At 43.4% G+C, this 27,804-nt stretch overlaps 1 protein-coding gene across 1 annotated transcript in view; it reads left to right on the top strand.

Annotated features, from left to right (window-relative positions):
- LOC124624022 (cyclin-dependent kinase-like 4) overlaps window positions 1-27,804 on the top strand; it is a 237,731-nt gene that overhangs the window by 164,462 nt on the left and 45,465 nt on the right. The window contains exons 3-5 of the mRNA XM_047149083.1: window positions 12,954-13,239; window positions 24,941-25,048; window positions 27,592-27,681. Of these exons, the coding sequence (XP_047005039.1) occupies window positions 12,954-13,239; window positions 24,941-25,048; window positions 27,592-27,681 (484 nt within the window). The remainder of the gene's footprint in view (window positions 1-12,953; window positions 13,240-24,940; window positions 25,049-27,591; window positions 27,682-27,804) is intronic.

Raw genomic sequence — 27,804 nt, 5'->3', positions numbered from 1 at the left:
TGCTTAGAATGTTCGTGTTTCGATTCCATATTCTGGCTGAGAATGTTATTTTTACGTTTGCAATATCGACGATTTCTTGAATTGAGGATTCTGTTTTTCTTTATCATCAGTCTTCTGACTAACTTGCTGTGTCTCAACACAATTTCCTCTCCTTTTCCAATTTCTTCATCTCACAATAGCACTTACGTCCAACATTCTCATTTCTTTGTCTTCCCTACAGTTTTTAGCCTCTACAGCTATGTCTGCTTCCATGGAAGTTATGGCCTATCATCCTGCCCCTCCTTATTGTCAATGTTGTCCACATGTTCCAATCCTCGACCTCTGGTGAGCCTCCTCATTCTTAGGTTACGCGTCCACGTAATTTTCAACGTTCTTCTGCAGCACCGCATCTCAAACGCCTCGATTCTCTTCTTCTTTTGCCCACAGTCCATGTTTCATTACCATGACATTCTGTGTTTCAAACGAACAGTCTCAGAAATTTCATCCTCAAATTCTCGACAGAAATTCCCTCTTCGCCTGTTCTAGTCCTCCTTGCTTCATCGATTATTTTGTTCCCAAGACGACAGAATTTATTATTAGGACCGAATAAAACTGTAGACGCTTTCTGTGTTGCAACAGAAGTAATCGAAATGCATTTCCTAACTGTATGTTTGCGTTGATATAGAAGAAACAAGTACGCTGTCTGATCAAAAGTGTCAGGACACATATTAGAGGACATTAGTATGGGGTATGTCCACCTTTTGCTTTTATGAGGGCTTAAGCTGTGCTGGGGACTCTTTCAATGACGCGTGTAAATGTCTGTGTAGGAATGACAATCCATTTATCCTCATGAGCCAAAACCAAAGAACCTATTTGATGTAGGAAACAGAGGTCTGGAGCTTAGTCGACGTTCCAATGGATTTAGGTCAGGACTCTGAGCAGAGTAGTTATCCTCCACAAAATGATAGCTCATGGATGCTGCTTTTTGACAGGGTGCATTGTCAATGCTAACACAACTGTACCTCTACTACACGCAGTTCCAACCACAGAAAACACCTCCGTAGCATAACACCATATTCTCCCACTCATTTGTTGGGACCACATATGATGCCAGGTAACGTGCTGGAAGCGTTCGCTAAATCCAAAACTTTCCATTGGTTTGACGCAGGTTGTAGCGCGGTTCATCACTCCAAATCACTCGTTTCCAATCATCCCCTGTCGAATGGGTCTCTCTTTATACCACCTCACGCGTCGTTTAACACTGAATATACTGCAGAAGTGTGTGGCATATCGACCCATTGTTCTCAACTATTTTTAACTCCCTACGCACAATCATTGTGATACTTTGGAACTCAAGACTGGTTCCTTCTGCTGATTTCGTATGACTTTTTACAACCATCTTCCGCTGTGCTCGACAGTCCCAGTCCTTCCACACATGAGCTTTACCTGGTCTTGGTTTAGCTGTAGTTGTTCTCTCATGTTTTTAGTTCACAGCACATTACCAACAGTCACATTGGGCGACTTTAGAAGTGTTGGAATGTCCGTCATGCATTTATTACTCAAATGACATCCAACGACTAGACCACGTTCGAAGTCACTGAGTTCTCCCGACCACTGACAGATCCTTTCTGCTGGTCCTGCTTCTCTACTGACAATACAATACTTCCCGCCTCCTTCTATGCTGGCAGGTCCTCCTCACGTGACATCTAGTCGAAGTTAGCGTTGTCGGGCTGGGTTAGCACTTGGATGGGTGACCATCCAGTCTACCGAGCGCTGTTTGGCAAGCGGGGTGCACTGAACCCTTGTGAGACAAACTGAGGAGCTACTTGATTGAGAAGTAGCGGCTCCGGTCTCGGAAGCTGACATATGGCCGGGTGAGCGGTGTGCTGACCACATGTCCCTCCATATCTGCATCCAGTGACGCCTATGGACTGAGGATGACATGGCGGCCGGTCGGTACCATGGGATCTTCGTGGCCTAATCGGGAGGAGTTTCGGGGGGGGGGGGGGGGGGGGGAGTTAGTTTTGAACAGCTGGTGAATACACTTGATGAGTAACATTTCGCCTTGCGTTGTTGCAGAAACAAGTACCCCTGAAAACAAGGAATTTTTCGCCATCGTTTTATTTACCGATGGTTTTCTGTGGTATGTCTTACCACAGGTATCAACTTGATGCTTTCAACTTTATTCGGTTCTGTACTTCTTCCGCACTTCGTTTATTTTAATGTCATCCATTATTCCAGGTCTTCTTGCTGTACCTCTCTCGCCTGAAACGTTTCCTCCAATGACTCTTCACTGCAGACATTGTCTTCGTAATATGTGTCCCAAGGAAAGTGTTTTCCTAATTCTTATCATTTTTCCCAGTTATTTTTCCTCTCCTATTCTTAGAAATAATACTTAGCTGTTCATTCCGTCAGTTAATTTTATTTTTAACATTTTTCTCATCAACTGTATTTCAGAACTATCCCAGTATTTTTCCTCTTTCTTCTTGCTTACAGCTTCTATTTTCTGTCATCAGGCATCCAAGGCACCAAACAATTAACTTTTTGCAGAGGGTTTCCTTCCACTGATATTTCGATAAAACCTTCATGTTTGCTGATTCTCGTCATTTTGGTATTTCCTACGTTCATCGTCATGCCGAAATCTTTCTCTCGTTTTTACGGTCCTTTATATCATAAATTATAACTCTTCTTCTGACCCAGCCAATGCTACTTCATTATCTGCATACTTAATTGTCTTTTATCAGCACATGATGAAATTTTAATAGTGTCCACGCTAGACTTACGCACGAAATAAAGTGTCACATTAGAAAAAAGCGGTAACAAATGAACAATGTAACTATGAAATGAAATCATCGTATGCCACTGATGGTTGGGAGTCCCCACCTGAGGAAGTTTTACCGCCGAGATCCAAGTCTTTTCAGTTGACTTGGCAGGCAGTCAAGGAGTAGTGAGGGATTTGGTTTATAAGACATTATTTCAATGGACCCAGTCAAATCTTTACAAGTTTTCTCCCAGAGCAACTTTCGCTGTGCCTACGTGACACAAGTTGTCTGCCTTTCAGAACCGAGGGAGTTCTGCCCAGTTAAAGCTGCTGGCAAAACGCCTTGAGCCTCCTGCTGAAATCGCTAGCGAATTCAGCCATCAGCTTTAGCCAGTAGCGTGCGTGGAATGCGGGTCACGTGTGTGGACGTTGGAGCGTTCTACAGTGCAGAATATATTTGCTTCTTTCTCTTGTGATCCAGAGCTTGACTAGCAGATACTTTTTTTTATTTTGGGAGGCAGTACCTCTGGCTCTGAGACCCGTGACCAGCCACCACCGTACCTTCCTTTGCCAGCTTATTTAGTTGTTCGTCCTCTCAGAGTGGCCTAAACTTGGTAACTTCCTCTCTAGGAGCGCCCCATGTGTACCAGGCTTTGAAATATATTATCTTTGTTCTACCTAACTTTCTATAATTTTACAGCAGCTATGGACGCCCACTCACATGCCCTAACCGCTCGACATGCTGTATGTTGTCGTTGTAAGCCGGATGCAACAACCGTCTTCTCCCTTCCCTGCTCGTGTAGAACGTCACATTGGGGGACTTGCGTATGGTTCATGATTAGACGATGGTGAGGACAAGGGAACACGCAGTCCCCGAAAGGAGAAGACCTCCGACCTGGCCGGGAATCGACACCGGACTCGGTGCATGGCGGTCAGACACGCTGACCACTTTTCTTTCTTTTTGTTTATACAAGAGACTACGAACTCACCGCTTTACCTTCTAGAGTATCCTACCACTCTTTTTAAATTTTTTTCAGGTATGGAACAAATGTTTTTAATTACTTTTTATTTTATTATTATTTTTGAAAGAAGACCACTTATTTAAGGGGTTACATTTACATTACTGAAATAACTGTTGGTAAGTTTACAACTGTTAAATTTACACAATTTTGACATTCTTCCACTTTGCCACAAAAGAGGCCTTACAGAAGGAGCAACAAAAAAAAAAGAAGGTCTCCTTCGGCCTATGAGATACGTGGTTTCCGTCCGGAAGACCGAAGGTATGGAGACTTCCGGACTGTCCGGATCCGAGGCATTCTTCTCCGTTCTTATTATACACAATGAAACTGGTACACCTACCGAATATCGTGTAGAGCCCGCGGGAGCACGCATATGTGCCGCAACACGACATGGCATGGGATCGACTCGTCTGAAGTAGTGCTGGAGACAATAGACGCTATGAATCCTGCAGGGCTGTCCATAAATCCATAAGAGTACATTGCAAGATATCGCAGATATGCTCAATAATGTTCATCTCTGGGGAGTTTCGTGGCCAGCGGAAGTGTTTAAACTCAGAGGAGGGTTTCTGGAGACACACTGTAGCAATTCTGGACTTGTGGTGTGTCGCATTGTCCTACTGGAATTCCTAAAGTCCTTCGGGATGCACAACGGAAATGCAGGGGAGCAAATAGGATGCTTACGTGCGTGTCGCCTGCCAGAATCGTATCTAGACATATAAGGGATCCCACATCACTACAGTTGCACGCGCCCCACATCATTATAGAGCCTCCACCATCTTGAACAGTCCCTACTGACATGCAGGGTCCATGGATGCGTGAGGTTGTCTCCACACCCATACACGTCCATCCCCCGATACAATTTGAAACAAGACTCGTCCGACCAGGCAACATGTTTCCAGTCATCAACAGTCCAATGTCGGTTTTGAAGGGCTGAGGCGATGCGTAAAGCTTTGTGTCGTGCAGTCATCAAGGGTACACGTGTAGGCCTTCGGCTCCAAGAGCCCATACCGATGATATTTCGTTCAATGGTTCGCACGCTGACACTTGTTGATGGCCCAGTATTGAAGTCTACAGCAGTCTGCGGAAGGGTTGCACTTCTGTCGCGTTGAACAATTCTCTTCAGTCGTCGTTGGTCTCGTTCTTGTAGGATCTTTTTCCGGCAGCAGCGATGTCAGAGATTTGATGTTTTACCAGATTCCTGATATTCACTGTACACTCGGGAAATGGTCGTACTGGAAAATCCCCACTTCGTCGCTACCTCGGAGATGCTGTGTCCCATCGCTCGTGCGCCGACTATAGTACGACGTTCAAAATGACTTTTTACATATCTCTGTATTTGAAGACACACGCCTATACCAATTTCTTTGGTGCTTCAGTATATTTAACCGCTCAAGCCCGTCGTCAACGGATCACCAGAAAGTTTTCAAACATCGTCAGTAGAATATTCGCCTAATTTTTGTGGTAGGTTGCAGCTCGCATCGGTGTCAAACGGGGGCTCTCCAGGAATTTTCTATAATCACCAACATCATGTTTCTCGTTGCTTAATATGTAGTGAACGGTGACACCTTTTAGCCAGTGTACCGAATTTCTCTTCTTCTCGGGTACTAAATGTCCTCAGGGTAAAGTAAGGACGTCACTGAATCACTTGAGGCTTGGTGCGTTGAACTAGCATTAAACTAAGGAGGCTGACGCCGTATGACCAGACTAGCCTGTCATAGTCATCGACTATGGAGCACCAGAGTAGGAAGGAAAGAAGATCACCAGATCAACGTCGAGATCATCAAAGGCGGGGCACCAGATCGGGCTGCGGAAGGATGAGAAAAGGAATTCGTCCTTTCTCGGCATTTGCCTTAAACTCTTAAATCAAATAGAGTAATCAAGTTTAGGGACTCTCCCAAGTTGTGCTCACGGATACAACTATTACGGCAGCTCACGAAAGATTTTGTACTTTACTGTCCGTCAGTTTGAAACCAACTTGTCTGTATAGGCCTAATAGTTACTAATAATTTTAGCTACTATCTAAACTGTCCTTTATCTGTTTCCCAAAATGAATGTTGTGGACACTATGTACTATGGTAAGGCATTGCTATTCTTCTTCTCTGTCTATTTTAAGTGATGTCGTTGTAATTACTGCATACGAAATTGCACTTTTGGCAGAATTCCACGAAAATCTACTTCACAGATGTTCCGATTTAATTTATGACACTGGAAAATGGACTTGGTAATCGAAACCTTGGTGAAATGTAATCATATTTTACTATATAATAGTGTTTATATATTTCCTTATAATAACCGATAATATCTCAGAACATGTTCTAATTTACTCCTTGGAACGCGTTGTTTTTTTGAGAAAATGTTTTGATGTGTTCACCCTGTTTTTGTGGAGGAGGATACTTCTTATTTCCTGCAGTATTGTTTATGCAAGCCGCTGTTGTTAACTAATGTCATTATGAGTTGCGTGCGGTGACGTCCTGTGAAGTCTTAAATGTGAACTTTTTCACGCAGACCATGTTGGGCCTTTTAAAAATGCAGTTTGCATCGACAAAGCACTGGTGAGCTGGTATTACAGTCCATTTTTCCTCGTGAAATAATTTCGTTACGTTCCTCTACCTGATGACCACCAACTTGCTTTGAAATATATTCAAAGACATGTAATAAAATGAATGGCATTTTTATTTGTTTTTAATGTACAAACATACCAACACTACAAAATTACTAATGCTTACGTGGCCACTTGTTGACAAACTGCCTATTGGCTACTGTTTCGGGTTCTTCGGCCGACGTTCATCTAATGATTTTACTGACGTTTCGCTATGGGTAGTGCTCTTAATCCAGTGGTGTCTAACTTCTTCATGGAACAATTCGAAGCACAGGCACTGGACTTGGCAACTTGCAAACCTAAGGTGTGGTACAGATAAGTCGATGATACTTTCGTTGAGTGGAGCCATGGTGAAGAACAGCTCGGTGACTTCCTAAGGCACTTGAACAGCCTCCATGCCAACATAAAATTTACCATGGAAGTAGAAAAGGACAAAAAACTGCCATTTCTAGATGTGTTCGTCACAAGGGATGGCGACACACGCGGACCGATACCTGCACAAACTATCAAACCACCACCTGAGCCAGAAAAGAGGCATGATTAATACGCTCGTAGCGCTAGCAGGACGTACATGTGAGCCACAGCACCTCAGACGCGAAATCCAACACCTGGAAACTGTTCTGAGGAGCAATGGGTACTCCACAGATTATATTATAAATGCAACAGAGCCAAACACTCGGCGAATTAAGGAATCAGTTAAAGAAATGTCGGGTACGGCCTTTCTGCCATACATTCCCAGAGTGACAGACAGAATCGGCCGTATATTGCACAAACATGGAGTATAGACGATTTTCAAACCGACAAGGAAGATAAAAGAGTGTCTTAGATCGGCAAAGGAGAAAACGGACCCACTTGCAACGTCAGGAATATACTGTATACAATGCACATGCGGAAAAGTTTATGTCGGAATGACTTGACGATCAATCAACACCAGGATCAAAGAACATAAGCGACATTGCAGGTTGGGGCAGGTGGGGAAATCGGTCGTGGCAGAGCACCCACTGAGTGAGACTGACCACGCAATAAAATTCGCCGACATGGAAGTTCTGGCTGTAGAGAAGCACTATCACACGCGCTTCTTCAGAGAAGCCGTAGAAATACAAAAACACGCGAACAGTTTCAGCAAGAAAGAGGAAAGCCTTAAGGTAAAAAGATCCTGTACTGCAGCGAACGACCGTCACAGGTAGCAAGAGCAGAACCGCACCGGAAATGACCGCGGAGAAGCCCTTGGACGTTGGCGCGCCAGGTACATATAGCCTGCGACCGCGAGCTCGGCTCCAGTTCACCACCGGCAATGGAGGGTGAAGCTTTGACAATGCCAGTCACTCGTGCTGGCGAAATGTCAGTAAAATCATTAGATGAACGTCGGCCGAAGAACCCGACAGAAAGCAATAGGCAGTTTATACCAACGCTGTTGGTAAATTTAGAGCTGTCTATCAGTACATACAAAAACACTTAAGGCAGCTATTTTCGTGCGAGCATGACACAGATACTGTTATTTTACCTGAGAACATACACCATTTAAATGACACAGTGTTTTTTTCAAGAAAAGTCAATTTAAACTGCTGCCAAAACAGACAGAAGTTCACCACAAAACTACTAGTGTTAGTGAGAAATGGGAATGTTCACTATAACAGCGAAGTCGACGATCGTCAAAAGTCAGGGACATGCTGGTTTGATCCCGTAATTAGAGGCAATAGACACTGCGTGATGTCGAGACTTGGCTATGCGTGACGATGACTATTTGTAACTGTACCGTCACCAGCAGCCTACCTGAGTTTACACTTAATCTAAAAAAGCTCTCTCTCTCTCACTCACTCACTCACACACACACACATACACACACACACATACACGCAGCTGGCATCAGGATAACACTTGCGCCATTCTATTAAAGTTTTTTGTCCTCTTGACCCATGTGAAACAGCTGAGTCAGCATCTCACTACAATGAATAAGAGGTAGAGCTCAAGAGGATGAACACAGGTTAGAATTATTCTCCACAATCGCAAGCATAGGGTTATGCAATAAGATTCATTTAAATGTAACACTTTGATATAGAATAGCAATCGTTTATTATTAAACAATATTCGTTTTTGTCGGTTCCTGTTCTGGGTTACCTAACTAATCTTTGACATTGTAGTATGAATTGTTTCAGAGGTGTACTTCGAAAAGTAGCTCGAAAATAAAGGTAAATACGACGAAAATCGGCGAAAGATCAAGTGCACACAGTTGTTGAAGACGGCTACTCTTGATCTTTCTGCAATACTGCAGAGCTCGCTCCATTTTTTGATTTGTTTAAATAACGATTTACATGAAACATTACATTTATACAGCTTATCGTTGAATGAGGTAGACAGCTGACATCGTCCCTCCGCACCTCTCCTCCTTTCGCTGTAGGCACGGTGTGGAGTTGAAGTTTTCTCTGTCGCCTTCCTGCGACTCCCTCTAAAATCTATTAGCTTCTCTACGCCGTTCAGCTTCAAATACCCCACTGACAGTAGGATCACCATCGGTGGTGTCTTCCTCACTCGAAATCTCATGCACGCAGGGAACCACCAGTTTCTTTCAAACAGCTGAGACCTGTGGCTTCATCTGAGCAGTACATAGATGAACGCGACGATCAGACATTGAGACATCACTTCAAGAGACACGTTATCATTCTTCTACGGATCGTGGAGAGACTTTTACAAGACCAGTCATTGTCATGCGTCTTATGATAGATGGACGCTATTCCACCATTGATAACATGTTGAACAGATATTCAAAATTTGTATTGTCTATTGACACGTCTTTGTAGTTACGAATATTACTCAAATTGTTGTACTTGAGGAACAGTATGAAGCTTATTACTGAGCACTTAAAGGTAGAAATATATGCGGTTTCCATGAATTATGATATGTTAGATGTGTTGTTGTGAAAACTATGTCATACACTGCGACGCTACATACTATCTTCCACACCGGTAAGGAATAGTAAATCATTTCCTATAGTTCAGTGACTTAGCGGATGTCGTAAAAGTTGTGCACAGAGTGCACAGTATTAAGTTTATTTCTTTGCAGACTGCTTAAGATAGGCTTGTAACAATATGATAGACGTATAAAAGATGTAAGGGGTGTTCGTAAACTGCCGTTGCAAGCTTCTAGACTTGTGGAGGGGAGTGCGTACATAAGATTTTGAACAGGAAACCATGTCCGGAAACGCACCGTTTCCGTTTTACGACGGTTTGGATTCAAGCGTTTATCTCATACATTTATGTTTGAGGAACTAAATTAGGAATGACACAATATAATTATTACGTAATAGTTCGAAAGCAAATATGACGAAAACTCAATTTATCACTTAAGCTCATTTTTTTGTGTTAACAGTTACACATTAATTGTTTACATTATTAAAAAAAGGGAGACACCCAGAATATTGTACGTACAGAACGGTACTGGTGCATTACAATAGCGGCTCGGTGTGGTGACCACCACCGTGGTTACAGACGTTGTACTTACGAAGGACGTTCTGGTGCGTACTCTTTACCCCCCTGATGTCCCTTCAGTGTCTAGTGCAGCGGCTAGAACCCGTGCCAGCAGATTTTCCTCAGTCACTACAGGAGTTTCATAAATTAAGATTTGCGTACGAATTAAATTCGGCGGTCGCGGCAGTCACGGTTGGACCACCACGACCCATCCACTTTCCACCATATGGTCTGTTGATATGCCTCCCAACTGCACGTGAGAAGTGATGAGGTGCACCATCACGCTGAAATCACCTTTTCTGACGGACATTCATAACACCGTTTCCAAGAACGAGTCCAATACGTTTTGTAGGAAGATCAATTATGCGGGACAAGTTAGCTTGCGTGGAAGGAAGTATGGTCCAATTACATGACCGTCCGGAATACCTGCCCAAACGTAATTATCAAACTGAAGCTGAAATCTCTGAACATGCGTGGCAGGGCGGTTTTCGTTTGCGCAGAAATGGCTATTTCGCAAATTCAGAACACAGTCCCTAGTGAACTTACGTTCATCTGTGAACATAACTCGCCGTGGAAACAGGGATCTATCGATGCAGCGGTGTAGGAATTATGTGCAGTAGGTAATACGTTGTGAAAATCGGGTAGACCCACAGCGTGTACCGTTTGTAAGTGGCAGTGATGTAAATGTTGCTCACGCAGAACGTCCCAGACGATACCGTGACTAAAACCGATTGCACGCGCAATTGTTCGAGTACTCGTTGAGGGATTCTTTTGAACACGATGCAGTACATCTGCTTCAAAATCGGGAGTAATTTGTGCAAAAAGTTTGTGCGATTGCCTGCGACATTGCGGAAAATGTTTGTGATACAGCTTCCTTGCAGCTCCTCCGTTACCTCGAGCTTCACCATACACAAGCAGCATGCCTGAGTATTCCGAAAACGTGTATGGAACAACATTCACAACATCGGTGACGCACAAGCATTTATTAGGTCTTGCAGCAAGGCAGACGTCAAGTGACCGTCTGACGTAGTACACGTCATTCTGTCTACCTTAGTGAGACATTTCTCTTTCCCTCAGCAGACATGGACGCGTTACGCATCTGAATTTAAACAGTCATAGAACAGTAATGTTACGTTTCCGGACATGCATTCTTATGCAAAACATGTAGTCACTCCCCTCTATAAATCCTATATGTTTGTAAGGGGGATACCGGAACATCCTATATATTACCTTTCAAACTTAAATAAATTCACTGTTACGATTTCTACACAGTCTTAATCACATTGATATACAACCTGGGCAGCTACCTTTTGGTTAAATGAGCAGAGTTTTCAGAACTAAGCTTCAGATGTTCCTGAAACAGATATTTTACAATCAGTAGTACACTACTGGAAATTAAAATTGCTACACCACGAAGATGACGTGCTACAGACGCGAAATTTAACCGACAGGAAGAAGATGCTGTGATATGCAAATGATTAGCTTTTCAGAGCATTCACACAAGGTTGGAACCGATGGCGACACCTACAACGTGCTGACATGAGGAAAGTTTCCAACCGATTTCTCTTACACAAACAGCACTTGACCGGCGTTGCCTGGTGAAACGTTGTTGTGATGCCTCGTGTAAGGAGGAGAAATGCGTACCATGACGTTTACGACTTTGATAAAGGTTGGATTGTAGCCTATCGCGATTGCGGTTTATCGTATCGCGACATTGCTGCTTGCATTGGTCGAGATCCAATGACTATTAGCAGAATATGTAATCGGTGGGTTCAGGAGGGTAATACGGAACGCCGTGCTGGATCCCGACGGCCTCGTGTCACTAGCAGTCGTGATGACAGGCATTTTATCCGCATGGCTGTAACGGATCGTGCAGCCACGTCTTGATCCCTGAGTCACCAGATGGGGACGTTTGGAAGACAACAACCATCTGCACGAACAGTTCGACGACGTTTGCAGCAGCATGGACTATCAGCTGGGAGACCATGGCTGCGGTTACCATTGACGCTGCATCACAGACAGGAGCGCCTGCGATGGTGTACTCGAAGACGAACCTGGGTGCACGAATGGCAAAACATCATTTTTTCGGAAGAATCCAGGTTCTGTTTACAGCATCATGATGGTCGCATCCGAGTTTGGCGACATCGCGGTGAACGTACATTGGAAGCGTGTATTCGTCATCGCCATACTGGCGTATTACCCGGCGTGATGGCATGAGGTGCCATTGGTTACACGTCTCGGTGACCTCTTGTTCGCAATGAGAGCACTTTGAACAGTAGACGTTACATTTCAGATGTGTTACGACCCGTTGCTCTACCCTTCATTCGATCCCTGTGAAACCCTACATTTCAGCAGGATAATGCACGACCGCATGTTGCAGGTCCTGTACGGGCCTTTCCGGATACAGAAAATGTTCGGCTGCTGCCCAGGGCAGCACATTGTCTAGATCTCTCACCAATTGAAAACGTCTGGTCAATGGTGGACGAGCAACTGACTCGTCACAATACGCCAGTCACTACTCTTGATGAACAGTGGTATCGTATTGAAGCGGCATGGGCAGCTGTACCTGTACACGCCATCCGAGCTCTGTTTGACTCAATGCCCAGGCGTATCGATTCCGTTATTACGGCCAGAGGTGGTTGTTCTGGGTACTGATTTCTCAAGATCTATGCACCCAAATTGCGTGAAAATGTAATTACATGTGAGTTCTAGTATAATATATTTGTCCAATGAATACTCGTTTATCATGTGCAATTCTTCTTGGTGTAGCAATTTTAATGGCCAGTAGTGTAGATGTTTGTGAGGGGGATACCGGAACATCCTATATATTACTTTTTAAACTTAAATAAATTCACTGTTATGATTTCTACACAGTCTTAATCACATTGATATACGACTTGGGCACCTACCTTTTAATTAAATGAACAGAGTTTTCAGAACTAAGCTTCAAATGTTCCTGAAACAGATATTTTACAATCAGTAATATATGAGGAAGTGAAGTTGGTTGTGGTTTTCGGGACTACAAGGTAGCAAATGGGAGAGAAGTGAGCCGAGTATCTTCCCTGAAGGCGTCGGGGAGTAGCAGGTAAGAGGTGGGAGTGAACTGAGCGAGTTTGGGGTGGTGTGCGCAGAGCCTGAAGCACCCGAACCTGGTGAACCTGGTGGAGGTGTTCCGGCGCAAGCGCCGGCTGCACCTGGTGTTCGAGTTCTGCGAGCGCACGCTGCTGGCCGAGCTGGAGCGCCACCCGCAGGGCCTGTCGGAGCCGGAGTCCCGCCAGCTCTCCTTCCAGCTGCTCACCGCCGTCGCCTACTGCCACGCCCAGGGCGCCATCCACCGCGACATCAAGCCCGAGAACATCCTGCTCACCGCCTCGGGAGTCCTCAAGCTCTGCGACTTCGGCTTCGCGAGGCTCACCAGTGAGTACGCCGAGCGCCTTCTCACAAGTACCATCGTGCCAGATTCACACGCACGCTACTTTTCTTACCTTTGGCGGTTCTCTTCAGCTAACTCAGAACACTGCTACAGAATGCAGGCCTGCTCTTGCGATCATTTCTTATGTATTCCGCAGTTTTTTTAATTTAACCACGTCTTGGTACTGCGAAACGTACGCTGATGCAATGAAACGTGACTGTTACCTATATATTTGTCATTTCAGTCCATGATAAGAAGATTGCAACACTGCATTGATACCAATGGTCATCACCTCGAACGCCTTCTGTATATCTTCGTTGATCCATTATGAATCGTGGGACGACGGCTGGCATGAACTTCTTGAAGTAATAATTTACCAACAGCCGTGTGTATTGCAGAAATTTATTTTATTTTATGAACTTCTATGTGCTACCAGTTTCGGCGTTACATTGATGGCATCTTCAGGCCCCACTCGTCATAGTCGTAAAATCGCTATATACGGAAGGAGCCATATAACTGAACCCGTGAATCAAATCGCTATGCAACAGCTCTTGGTGGCCAGGCAACACACACTGTCAGTCTGTGTTGCCTGGCCACCAAGAGCTGTTGCATAGCGATTTGATTCATGGATCCAGTTATATGGCTCCTTCCGTGTATAGCGATTTTACGACTATAACGAGTGGGGTCTGAAGATGGTATCAATGTAACGCCGAAACTGGTAGCACATAGAAGTTCATAAAATAAAATAAGTTTCTACAATACACACGGCAGTTGGTAAATTATTGCATCAAGACCTTCTGTAAATGGACGTTCATGCCACTTTTTTGACCTTCGTTGACCTTCAAAGACTTTACTGTTACTCATTCTTGGATTCGTCTCGATAGCCGCTATCAGAAAATAAGTACCAAACTATAGCGTCCCATAAAAAAAAAAAGTTGACCTTTATATCTCTGACGCGACCCGACCTGGCAACGAAAAACCAACGTCCTATTATGGCCCCAGTTGTCCCAAGCAACATTTGTCCCACAAACGTTTCAGCTACTACCATACTTTCTGAGTTATTCTAGGTGGGAATCGTTAGTGACTCATCCTGTAGATTGAATTGTAGGGCAGAAGACTATTTCCTTTACAGCCTCTTTAATCGGAGAACTTCGTCTTCCACTTATTATTCGCTCTTGGATCTTTTACATGTTATAGTTCAAATGGCTCTGAGCACTATGGGACTCAACTGCTGAGGTCATACGTCCCCTAGAACTTAGAACTACTTAAACCTAACGAACCTAAGGACAACACACACATCCATGCCCGAGGCAGGATTCGAACCTGCGACCGTAGCGGTCGCGCGGTTCCAGACTGTAGCGCTAGAACCGCTCGGCCACCAGCGGCCGGCTTTACATGTAATGTAGTACCCGTCTCTCCCTATAGCTTACCCATATATTCCTTAGTATTTCAAACATCCTGCATTATTTTACATTGTCGAAAGCTTTTTCGGCATTGACAGATCCTATGAAAGTGTCTTGTTTTGCCTTTAGTGTTGCTTCCGTTACCAGCCGCAACGTCAGAATTGCCTCTCTGGCGTCTTTACCTTTCCTCAAGTCAACTGGTCGCCGTCGAACACATACTCAATTTTCTTTTCCATTCATGCATGAGCTGTTAATCTGATTGTGCGAAAATTCTCGCACTTGTCTTCTCTTGCAGTCTTCGATATTTTTCCGCGAGTCACATGGTATATCGCCGGACTCAGACATTCTACACGCCATTGTGAGTAGTTGTTTGATGTCACTTCACCCAACGATTTTAGGACTTCTGATGGAATATTATCCATCTCTTCAGCTTTAGTTGATACTAAGTCTTCCAAAACTCTTTTAAATTCTGATTCCAATACTCGATTCTCTATCTCTTCTACATCGACTCCTGTGTCTCCTTCCATCATGTCAGACAAGTCTTCATTCTCATAGAACCCTTCAGTGTACTTTTCCTACCTATCCGCTCCCACCCCTGTATTTTTACAGTGGAGTTCCCATTGCATTTTTAATGTTATTAGCCTTGTTTTTAATTTCACCGAACATTGTTTTGACTTTTATATGCGCTGACAATCATTTCTTTTTCGATTTATACACATTTTTCGTGCAGCCATTTCGCCTTAGATTCCTGCACTTAGTTTTTATTTTATTCTTAAAGGACTTGTATTTCTGTATTCCCTGAACATTTTTGTATTTCATTCTTCCGTCGACCAACTGAAGTATCTGTATGTTACATGTTTTCTACACAGTTGCTTTTTTTGTAGCTTTTTCTTTCATATTTCGCCCTATTTAAAGGTGTCCATTTCTCTTTAACAGAGCCGCCTACTGAGATATTCCTTATCGCAATATCTATAATCATAGAGAATTTAAGGTGTATCTCTTCACTCCTTAGTAACTTCCGTATCTCATTTCTTTGCGGGTTGATTCTTCCTGACTTGTCTTTTAAACTTCAGTCTACTCTTCATCACTATTAAATTGTAAACTGTATCTGTATTTGCTCTTGGGTACACCTTACAGTCTAGTATATGATTTTGGAATCTCTGCCTGACCATGGTGTAATCTAACTTAAATCTTACCGTATCTCCCAGCCTTTTCCAAATATATCTCCTCCCCTTGTGATATTTTAATAGAGTGTTCACTATTACTAGCTGAAATTTACTACAGAATTAGGTTTTCTCCTCTCTTATTACTGGTACCAAGCCAATAGTCTCCCATAACCATTTATTCTACTCCTTCGCCTACAACAGGTTTCCAGTTCGTCATGATTATTACGGTTTCATTTCCCTTTACATACTGAGTTACCCATTCAATATCATCATATAGTTTCTCTAGATCCTCATCTTCAGTAGGCGACGGCGGCATGTATACATGAACTATCGTCGTCGGTGTTGGTTTGCCGTTGATTCTGATGAGAACAGCCCTATCACTGTACTGTTCACAGTGACACACTCTCTGTCACACTTTGTTATTCACAACGAATCCTACCAATATTATACCATTTTTCTGCTGATTTGATGTTATCCTACACTCGTCTATTCAGAAAAGAAAGTGCTCTGAACCTCTGTCCGCTCCTCCACCCTCTTTGCAAGGCCGCCCGTGCAGATGATTTTTATTCGAAATGTAAGCAGTGCCGGGTTTTGAACTAGAGACCGATGATGTTTTGATTACTAATGAAAGTCATCAGAAAGCTGTCCTGATAGACCTAACTATGATGCTATTGCATCTCTACTGGCAACAATATGTTCCCCGCCTTCTTTTATACTGACGGATCCATTTCTCGTGGCAAATAACAGCCAATTCTAGATTGCATAGTTTTTTTAAAAATCAGACATTGTATGATATATGACTTTGAAAAATTTGTATGACGTGAAGCCTCCAAGTAAGGCCTGTAAACGTCCTTGCTTTAAGTGTCCGAATATGTTTACGGGGAAACTTCGTACACATGTTTTGTGTATTAGTCTATAAAGAATTAAGAGTAATGAAAAGACATAACGAAAAGTTAGCGATTTACCAAATCCCACAGTTGTTTAAAGAGCGATATTGGAAGTGAACACATTGATCAGGGAATCAATCGTATATGAATCTCTTGGATGAAGCCCTGTACATGCCTAGCTCCTTGTAACCGAGAATTGTCCTGCTGAAATATGCCACCTGAAGTTGGGTACAAGACGGGCAGTCCCTCCCTCTCTGACGTGGCGGTTGTTTTTCAGATTTTCCTGAAAACGTCAGAGATCAGACAACGAGCTGTATCTGATAAAGGGCCAGCCGTTGGTGGTTTGTTGGGGATTGGAAGGGCCTGGAAAAGGGAAATTGAGCGTCGTTCGTAACAAAATTCGATTTATGAAGCCCTAAGATGCTGCGATGCATTAATAAATAATGTAAGAGTTACAACTGTACAGTAAGCAAATCAGATGGCTTGATGAGCTACAATCGACGCGCTTCACCAACAACACAATGGGAGACGGGACTCGAACTCCGGCATCACTCACTAGTCTTAACGCAACGGCACACACATTGGTTGAGTAATGCAAACCCCGCCATATCTTGAAATACATATACAAAATATCTCAAAACACATAAACTGAAAATATAGCGAACAATCCTCATTGGTTAAAGTCGAAGCAATTGAGAAAGATGTGTTGCCCACCAATCAAAAGGCACCCTGGGTTCTAAACTAACAACATAGAATAACATACAAACCCCTTCAAAAAGATCATGCTATAATGAGTTGACAAGGTAACGGCCCTCACCGTTCCAGTTCAATGAAAGCACAGTAACAGTTCAGTAAAATGTTCGAGATAGAGCCCAATATGCATAAATTTCTTAATGCAGAGAATTTGCTCAGCGATAATCAAAGCGTACTTAAAAGGGAAATAATTACTTTAGAAAATGCTGTTAATATTTGACACGCGATCAAGATTTAAATAACCCCTTAAAATTATTAATTACAGAGAACGAGAATGAGACACTACAGTAAATGTACAACACAAGAGACTAAGCTGTACTGCTGATCAAAACATTGGATTTTTGAACATAAAAAGACTCATTAAATACAGAGAACACGAATGAAATTTTTTAGTAAATGTACGCCATGAGAGATTGAGCTGTTCCGCTGATGAAGGCACTGAATTCCTGGACATTTCAATTTACCAGAGGACTAACCAGCCAGAACTTAGAGCCCCAGCTAAATATTATACAATATCCCCACCAAAGTAGCGGGCTGTTCGTGCTCATTTCAATCCAGTTCGCACTATTTAGCCGAGCAACCAGGGCATTAAATCTGTTCAGAAACGAGCTCACCCACTATAGCCTTTTGGCGGGGGCCTTCCCTGTGGTAGCAGACTCGCGTAGGTGTTGTGACCGTTCTCACGCGATCGGTGGTTCCATCCTCTGTGGGCTGCTCTTCACACGGCCTAGTCTCCGCTCTTCGAATGACGGGCACTGTTAATGCGACGTAATCCGGGGCGCCGGTGTGATGGACCGTGCTCCGACACCGACCCAAACTGCGTGTCCACTGTCGCAGACGGAAACATTGCTTGCTCGGTTACGCTCTTCAAGTACACATGCCCTGGTCCAGACTGACCACATCCGCGGTCTGCAGTCACGTTAAGAGTCCTCTGCGCGTCCCGTAGCGGCCAGTGCTCTCGGGTGTAAGATCTGTGGAATCAAGGAGCATGGCACTCGATATTGATCCTCACTCCTACGCCGCCTCCCACCCCCATCCCTCCCTCTCACCCGTAAACTCAACCTACTGCGTAGGGTTTACAAAGTGTAACTGTGATTACTATTAACTAGAATCACCAGCATCAACCTGACTGAGATGCACTCGGTGGTTCCATCCAGTCGACTTCTTCTCGACCAGGAGAGCGGCAGGGATGAGCACACGGCACGGCTGGACCGACAGAGCGAGGCAACAACATGCTGGACACTGAGCAGACCCTCGAAATCCCTAATCAACACGACGTCCCCAACCTTGAAATTCCCCGGGCGCCTGCATTGATTTTTTCTCCGATGGGCACGCTCTGTACTTAACTTCACCCTTCTCCAGTTGTCCCGAACAGCTCCTGGGATAACCTCTCCTGGCATCAAATCACTGATCGACCAGAGATTGGACAATGGTGAATTTAAGGTATAAGAAAACATTAGGACAATGCACTTCGTGATTAGCTGTGCTGAATGTGACTTTCAATCAGGGCGAGAAGTGATCCTGTTTGATCTGGGCGTTGGCATGGAAAATTATCAAAGTAACCTTTATGTTGTGGTTAACTTTTAGCGAAGGAGAGCTGAGGATAATACGGCGTGGTGGTGGTATGACTTATGCTGGGTTCAAAACGGAATTTGCAGAACACTTTTGAGACAAACGCCGGATTGTTATCACTAATTGGTACCTTGGGAGCTCAAAACATAGAAAAAAAATCTTTTGTCAAATGCTGAGTGATGACTTGTGCAGTACTCACAGCACTGGGCATTAACCAAATAAAACGCGAAAAGGCGTCCACAGTTACAAAAATACACATGTGCTCTCCGCCACTGGGTGCGGGACAACGGTACCATTTAATCAATCAATAGTTGGTCCATGGGAAGTTCAGCACAGGCGGACTGGAAAAGCCCCTCTCCAAGACCATTGGAATTGGGTTTGATGATTTTGCAAACCTGGCACTACTAGCCTGTCAGCCTCCTGATATCATTATGTGGGGACGGACCTGTGATAACCTCGGTTTTATAGGCACCCAGGTGTCCCCACCTACACACTCGTGGTAGTATTTGAATAGTGCCGGAACCAACTTTTAATCTTCAACTCTGCTTCCTAGTGCAACAGTGCGGTCGCAGCACAAGAGTTGGGAGCGTCAGTTTGGACAATAAATAGCCGCTCTAAGTCCGGGGCCCGCTAAGACAGGGGCGTTACTAAATGCAGCTTTTGACTGTCGTCCATTTAAATGGCTCGCCCTTCTTGGCCAGCTGATTTAACGGAGCAGAATGTTCCGCAAACTTGGGGACAAATTTCCTAAAAAAAAAAAAAAAAAAATAGACACATACAAACACAGCGGGCTATTCCCTTCTCGGTCCTGGTTGGTCAGAAGCTGCGGGTGGCATTGGTACCTGAGTGAATACTTTTAAGACCGGCTGTAGAAACTGGGTGACCTAAGTTAGAAATTTTCTGCCGAGTCATATTGACCTTAGAAAGCTTGATGGTAATTCTAGCCTCCCGTAACCTCGTGAAGATTTGTCGTAAGTGTTCAGGATATTCAGAGAACGACCTACTGTAGACGACCGCATCATCAAGAACTTAAACTAGACATCCCATCAAACAGAATATAGCAGTCTGGACAAACAGCAGCTCCTTCTGATAAGCCAAACAGCACTGTATTAATTGTGTACAAATTGTAATCAGTCAAAACTGCCATCACAGCGTTGTATTCTTCCGCAAGACGGTCTTATAAAATGATTCGAGTCAAGTACCGTGAAATACCGTGCCCTGGCAGAAAAGGTAAAACAACTATGCAAATCGGGCAACGGAACTGCTTCTAAAATAATTTTATGATTTAAAGGACGATAATCCACTGACGGCGTTTGGCCAGACCCATTCTCCTTAGCTACTAAAAAGATTCGGGAGGCTTATGACGAAGTTATCAGTGAAATTACTCCGTCATGCAACATATTCTCCAGAAGTCGACGTAATATCTTAGAAGGATTTAATCTTAAGACGATAGCCGTATCGGACGACTACGTACGTTATCTTTGTGGTCACCTCCGACTTATCATTTAACTCATCGTGATTCTCGCAACACACGGAGCAATTCTGCATCTCACCCACCGATCAACGAACAATCCCAGTTCCCTCTGAATTCGTAACTACGCTACACATACCTGGTAATACCGAATCCTCATGAAACTAAAGTTTTACAGCTGACAGAACTGAAAATGAAACTGCCTACCAGCGTAATTCAAGATTAACCCAGACTTCTGAAAACAATCACAACTCAGCAGCAGATTAGTACTCGAACCTTTCGCTGCGACAAAGTTCAGAGGCTAAGAAAAATCGCGAGTTCTATAAATGACGATAAACTAAATAAGGATGACATCTACCGTTAACTGTTGCTCAAACCTTAGTAGTGGTTTGCAAGTTACAAAAATTACGCACTTACTTTTGAATCCTCAGTCTTCTGACTGGTTTGATGGTGCCCGTCACGAATTTCACTCCTGTGTCAACCTCTTCACCTCAGAGTAGCACTTGCAACCTAATTCCTCAATTATTTGCTTGATTTATTCCAATCTCTGTCTTCTTCCACAGTTTTTGCCATTGACAGCTCCCTCTAGTACCATGGAAGTTATTCCCTGATGTATTAACAGATGTCCTATCATCCTGCCCCTTCTCCTGTTCAGAGTTCCTACGTATTCCTTTCCTTTCCGATTCTTAGATACACATCGTAATTTAATAAAGAAACGGTACCCTCCGAATATAACAAGGACTGACTGTTTCGTGGTTAACGGGGAACGCACAAAGGGGAGATTGTTAATTAGTTCTGCCCTCACTTCACTACAAGCTTTGAGTAAGACGTGCGAAGATTGGCGCCCTACCATCTTATAGGCGTCAGCTGCTTACCGATTTCTTCCGATCAGCGAGGCATTAATGAGCATAATGTCCTGCCAAGCCACAACGATAACAACACTCCTTTTCCAAGTTAAGATTTCTCGCCGGAACACCTTCACTTAGTCGACAGCAGGCTTTCTTGCGCCCAACTCTCTCGGGAGTAACACGTGTGGAATGCATCAGAGTGGTGCGAGTTATCAATCTCCGCAGCACGGCTCAGTATCCAGTATCGTCTCCAAACAATCGTGCTTCAACACTTGCTTCTCAGTAGTGCACGGAGACAGACTGTGGGTTCCAGGTCAGGATGCGAGGGAAGATGCTCGAAGACATCACATTTGATGAAGATCTCCTTTTAGCATTGAAATGTAGTTTTTCCAGTGGACCATTACACATGCGATGGACCTTTGATTTCTAATTTGCTGCCACACGACCCTCTTGTCATTTACATGTCTTTGGGAATGAAAACATATTATCCGCAACTTTTTTTCTATTGCGATGTCAATGGATGAGCATGCTGTTTTCAGGACTTTGTTCGTTGACATGTTGTGTGATCTCTGTTCTCTAGAATATCTCGTAGGCGCAATGAATAATGTGTCACGATGGCAGATTTTTTTCATACTCTGTCCGAAACTGTGATGTTATCACGTTCTCAGAAATACTTCAGTAGGAACTCCATGCTCTTGACTTGTAATAGTACTTACGATGTCATTACTATAAAAATAGGAATTTTTCAGTTAATTGATGGCACTCCATACATGTAGAAGGCGTAGAGGCTGGATCTGGTGACGTCACTAAAGGTCTCGGGTGCAGGTAGAAGACATCGTCCAATGGTTGCTGCTTACATTTCGTTTATAATTAACTACGTTATCGTCAAAGGTGCTTAATGCTCTCTACAACACAGTATAAAATTTGGAGGCATGAAGAATGCGAAGGTTAAGACTACCCGAGGTACAAATGTGATCGATAGTATAATTTCAAATAAAAATGAATACTATTACTATACAGTTGCGATTATATCGTACAGTACCGTGCATAGATCGACTATTGCGTATCTTGTGAAATGGAGGAAAAGGGAGGGGAGTGGGGGCGACGTGAATGCATGATGAAAAATTTAGTCCCATTTTCTTTGCGTAGTCAGATTTTTTCAACGTAACTGTGTTGGATACAAACAGAGGATGATATCGTTAACACCACAGAGGTGTAATATCAATGCTTGTGCTTCGCCATATTCTACAAAGCTGGTAACAACACTAGGGCGCGTATGTCTGTAATGGTGGAGGATTTACTGCCTCTCACTAACATAGTCTGTGGAAGAAGTGAGGGCTATGAAAGATCTTCAAAAACATTTGAATGAGGTTAAACTCCATTAGAAGACAATATTTAATATCTGTTTTAATTTATAGCTTGTGACGTTTTATTTTCGATGGGCGTTGCGTTTTAGGTCTTTCTCTTGATATAAGTCTGGTAATATTGATGATAATGTGTCAAAATCCCGATTGCTTATCCTTGTGTATTGGTAACTTATCTCAAATTTAACAAGCTAAAGAGACGATACCTGAATTTTGGTTGTTGATACTTCTCTGCACATCACTAGTGATGCGGCTGGTTGCTAGTGTGTTCATTACCTCTTCAATCGCTGGTGCTTCTTTTGAATAATTGCTGACTTCTAATCTGTAAATATTTATGAGAATGGCATCCTGTGAAGAACTCTCTTTGCACTTCTATCGACAAAGAAAACCTGAGGGGTTAGAAAATGCGAAAAAAGTCTATGGAGTGCGTCCCAGGAAGAATGTTGAGTATTCAGAGATAGGACAGGAACAATCACTAGAAAAAAATCTCGTAAAACTGGGCGCAAAATTGGACACCTAAGGCTTGTAAGTATGTGTTCATCTTCACTACCGTGTAAAAGTTCTCGCAGATCTTAAGCTACAGATTTAGCGTCCATGTTTCTTATGTTGTCTTACGGGGTCAAAATCGACGTTTTAGAAGTTACTTGACTACATAAATGAAAATACAACAGGAAGTAACCTACAACAACCAGGCAAGTGTTTTTCAACAGGAGAAAAATTCGCCTAAACTTTGAGAAAACACATGTTATAGTTGGTTCAAATGGCTCTGAGCACTATGGGACTTAACTTCTGAGGTCATCAGTCCCCTAGAACTTAGAACTACTTAAACCTAACTAACCTAAGGACATCACACACATCCATGCCCGAGGCAGGATTCGAACCGGCGACGTAGCGGTCGCGCGGTTCCAGACTGTAGCGCCTAGAACCGCACGGCCACTCCGGCCGGCACATGTCATAGTCCCTACTTTATTTCTCATAATGTGTGATCTACAATTTTATATGGTTCGGAAGACTGATAAGTATGCTAAGTAGCGACAGTAATTGCTAGTAGGAAGAGAAATTCCGCATTATGCAAGACACCTTTTTCCTGTTTTCTTTCACCCAGACGTGTTTCAGCACTTTTTGTGTTATCTTCATTGGGTTATTTTTTATTTTCTAACTATTGGAAACTATTGGACGTTTAATTTGGTAGCTATTCTGGTACACAATCTACAGCTTCTAATGGTTTTGATATTGTGGTGCTTTCTCATATGTTGTTGGCGAAGTGAATAGGCAGCTTTCGTGAGCTATGATCCCTTAACACTGCGCTTTCTCCGATTTTTCAGAACATAGGCAGAGTTTTCGCCACCACTACGTGTTGTTGTGGCTGTGTAGTATTTATTTCATTCATTTTGTGATTACTACACAGCCACAACAACACGTAAAGGCGGGCGAAACCTCCGGCTATGTTCTGGAAAATCGGAAAAAGTGCAGTGACAAGGGACCATAGGTCACGAAATCTGCTTATTCACTTCGCCAACATATGAGGAAGGACCACAACATCAAAATCATGAGAAGTTGTAGCTTGCGTAGCAGAATAGCTACCAAAATAAATATCCAATAGTATCATGTAAGTTAAAAATAAAAAAATAACCCACTGATGATGGCACAAAAAGTGCTGAAACACGTCTGGGTGAAAGAAAACAGGAAAAAGGTGTCTTGCGTAAGGCGGAATTTCTCTTCCTATTTCGTAGCAAGCACGGACATAACAAGAAAAACTGCAGCACCACAAGATGAGTAATTAGTAGTGTTTATAAAGCAAGAAGGAATATCACTTTAATGTGTTAAAAAACGCTTGACGTTATTTGATATTTCCATATGTATTAACAAATTAACAAAGTCTTGATGAGTTATAACAAATACTGTAGCAGACAAGCTACTGAAAGTTTGTGGTGCTGATAGTACAAGCTAGAGTGACGTACCACATGCGCTCGAATCTTCCTGTCAAGCAAGGAGTGGCGCCACTATTCGGCCACGGCTAAAAGACTCCATTTACTACAACGTCCCGTTTCTGTTTTGGTTGACTGGGCAGGGCAATTGCCGGTCCCTGCCACTAGCAGCACAGTGGCGCCACTAGCTGCTATCGGCAAACAGGACAGGCTCACTCCGTGTGAAACAGTGTCCCGTGAGTCGCCGGGCGACTAGTGGCGCGGCTGGCTGCCCACACATAGCAGCGGCCTTAAACTGCGCGTCTGTTTGGCAGATCCCGGCGAGAGCTACACAGACTACGTGGCGACGCGCTGGTACCGCGCTCCAGAGCTGCTCGTCGGCGACACGCAGTACGGACCGCCCGTCGACGTCTGGGCCATTGGTGTGTACGCGGCAGCGACTATAGCCAATACGGGTCACAGCGCAGCGCGGAGGATGGTCTGTCCATGTGTTTCACTCTGCACCTTCAATCTTTTGTCTCCAGGTTGTCAGCACACAATTTTCTTTAGTGACGCCAAAACACACGGTGGAGTAAAGTTAATACGACCATTTCCTAGATGACAACAGCGTGCAGATCATCACGTCTGCGACGTGAATTACACAGTTCATACATTCCTATCGAGAAGATAGGAATGGGTGACTAGTCAAACTATACATTAACAAAAGACAAGATAATTGTAAAAAATACCATATTAACGACATACCATAACTATACTTTTTACTGCTACCCATGCTTCTCCTAGGTAAATTTAATCGAGGAAATTACAAAGAACGCTGCTAGTCTGAAAAAAAATTATCTGCCGTGTGTCTCCTATTGCTAGGTTAAAATTTAAATGATTGCACTGTTATTTCTGACACATAGTACGAGGGTCACTCCACAAGAAATGCACACTATTTTTGTAAAAAAAAAAGTTTTCATTCTGCATGTGTGGAAGTTTTACAGTGTGTAGATACATCCTTCCCGCTTGTTTTCAAACTTATTTCAACCTGTTCCCATGAGTGGTGCCGTCACAGCATGTCTTCAAGATGGCTGCTACACTTGACGTTCGTCAGAAGCAACGTGCTGTCATAGAATTCCTGTGCGGTGAAAACGAGAAAGTGGGAAACATTCACAAGAGGTTGAAAAAGGGGTATGGAGATGCTGCTGTCGATCGCAGTGCAGTTAGTTGGTGGGCAAGCAGGTTACGTGATGAAAGCGGGCACGGCAATATTGAGGATTGTCCTCGCAGCAGCAGGCCTCGTACTGCACCCACTCCAGACAATGTGCAGAGAGTTAACGAATTGGTAACTGCTGACAGACGCATCACAGGGAAAGAATTGTCACGCTACGTTGGGATAGGGGAAGGAAGCGTTTACAGATTACTGAAAGTGTTGGCGTTAAAAAAGGTTTGGGCCAGGTGGGTTCCCAGGATGTTGGCAGTGGCTCACAAAGATACAAGAAAAGCGGTATGCAGGGAACTTTTGGAACTGTTCGAGAATGGTGGAGATGAATTTCTTGGAAGGATTGTGACAGGTGATGAAACATGGCTCCATAATTTTTCACCCGAGACAAAGAGGGAATCAGTGGAGTGGCATCATGCAAATTCACCAAAGAAAAAAAATCAAAACCACACCTTCTGCTGGAAAAGTTATGGCTACAGTGTTTTTCGATTTCGAAGGACTCTTGCTTGTGGACATCATGCCAAGTGGAACCACCATAAATTCTGATGAATACGTGAAGGCACTGCAGAAACTTCAAGCTCGACTGAGTCGTGTTCGACCACATCGGCAAAATCAGGATGTTTTGCTGTTGCACGACGATGTACGGCCACATGTCATTCAAAAATCCGTGGAAGCGATCACAAAACTCGGATGGACAACACTGAAACACCCGCCTTACAGTCGTGACCTGGCTCCATGTGACTCTCTTTGGGAAACTGAACGACTCTCTTCGTGGAACATGGTTTGAAGATGATGACTCCCTTGTACACGCTGCCAAATAGTGGCTCCAACGGGTTGGTCCAGAATTTTACCGTGCGGGTGTACAGGCGCTGGTTCGAAGATGGCGTAAGGCAGTTGAGAGGGATGGAAATTATGTGGAGAAATGAAAATATTGTTCCTAAAGGAACAGTGTATCTACACACTGTAGAACTTTCAAACATGTAGAATAAAAGATGGATTTAAAAAAAAAATTGTGTGCACATCTTTTGGAGTGACCCTCGTAGTTACGTACAAATTTAAACGGTAAGTACTGTTTGCAGTACTGCCCATCAGTACTTGATATGCAGCTATACAATGAACACCGCTACTTCGCCATATAAGTAACACCACCTTTGTAGCCTTGCATCTCTGTACTTAGATAATTTGTAGAAATAGTGTGTAATCAGGTAAGTTTTCAATTTTATTTTTATCTTACATACTATTTTCTAAGTAGGACAGCCACAGCTAAAAGTACATTGCTAATATTTAAGAATCTTCAAACTTTTTTCCCTAAAAGCTGAATGAAGATAGTTCAACCGGTTTAGCTGTTACTTAGTCCTTTACTGAGAACACTATCGGTTCCGCACCGTTATGGACGCACCTCAGGTGATGCAGTGATCAGTTCTCAAACAATCGGGACATCGTAACTTCCAGACTGTTTTAGGCTAATCATTGCATCACCTGAGAATGCACCCGTAACAGTGTGAAACTGGTAGTGTTCTCAGTAAAAGACTACATAATATCTAAAGCTGTTGAAAACTCTTCATTCACACGAAAACCATCAATTCAAAAGAACGTTTTTTGTAAAAGCACGGTTTGAAGATTTTTACATATTAACAATGTTCTTTTTAACTATTTGAGTACTAATTTGTTACTTTATATTAGAAGAGAAATTTTTGGATACTTTTATTTTCACAACGTGATAGACTAGTCTGAAATGCTGCTAATACACGTTTACTGTTGCAGGTTGCGTATTCGCCGAGATGTTGCAGGGGCAGGCGCTGTGGCCGGGTAAATCTGACGTAGACCAGCTCTATCTGATCCGCAAGACGCTCGGTACGAATATCACATTGCAACTTCTTTCCTATGTAACTACCATCAGTGTTGTCGACAGAAGCCACCTCCTTCCGCAGATGTCCCAAACTGTAACTAAATCTCATGTTTTCCCAGTGAAGTGAG

The sequence above is a fragment of the Schistocerca americana genome, chromosome 1 (assembly GCF_021461395.2).
Source record: "Schistocerca americana isolate TAMUIC-IGC-003095 chromosome 1, iqSchAmer2.1, whole genome shotgun sequence".
Lineage (NCBI taxonomy): Eukaryota > Metazoa > Arthropoda > Insecta > Orthoptera > Acrididae > Schistocerca > Schistocerca americana.
The sequence above is the reverse complement of the archived record's forward strand: the minus strand, read 5'-3'. Positions and strand labels throughout refer to the sequence as shown.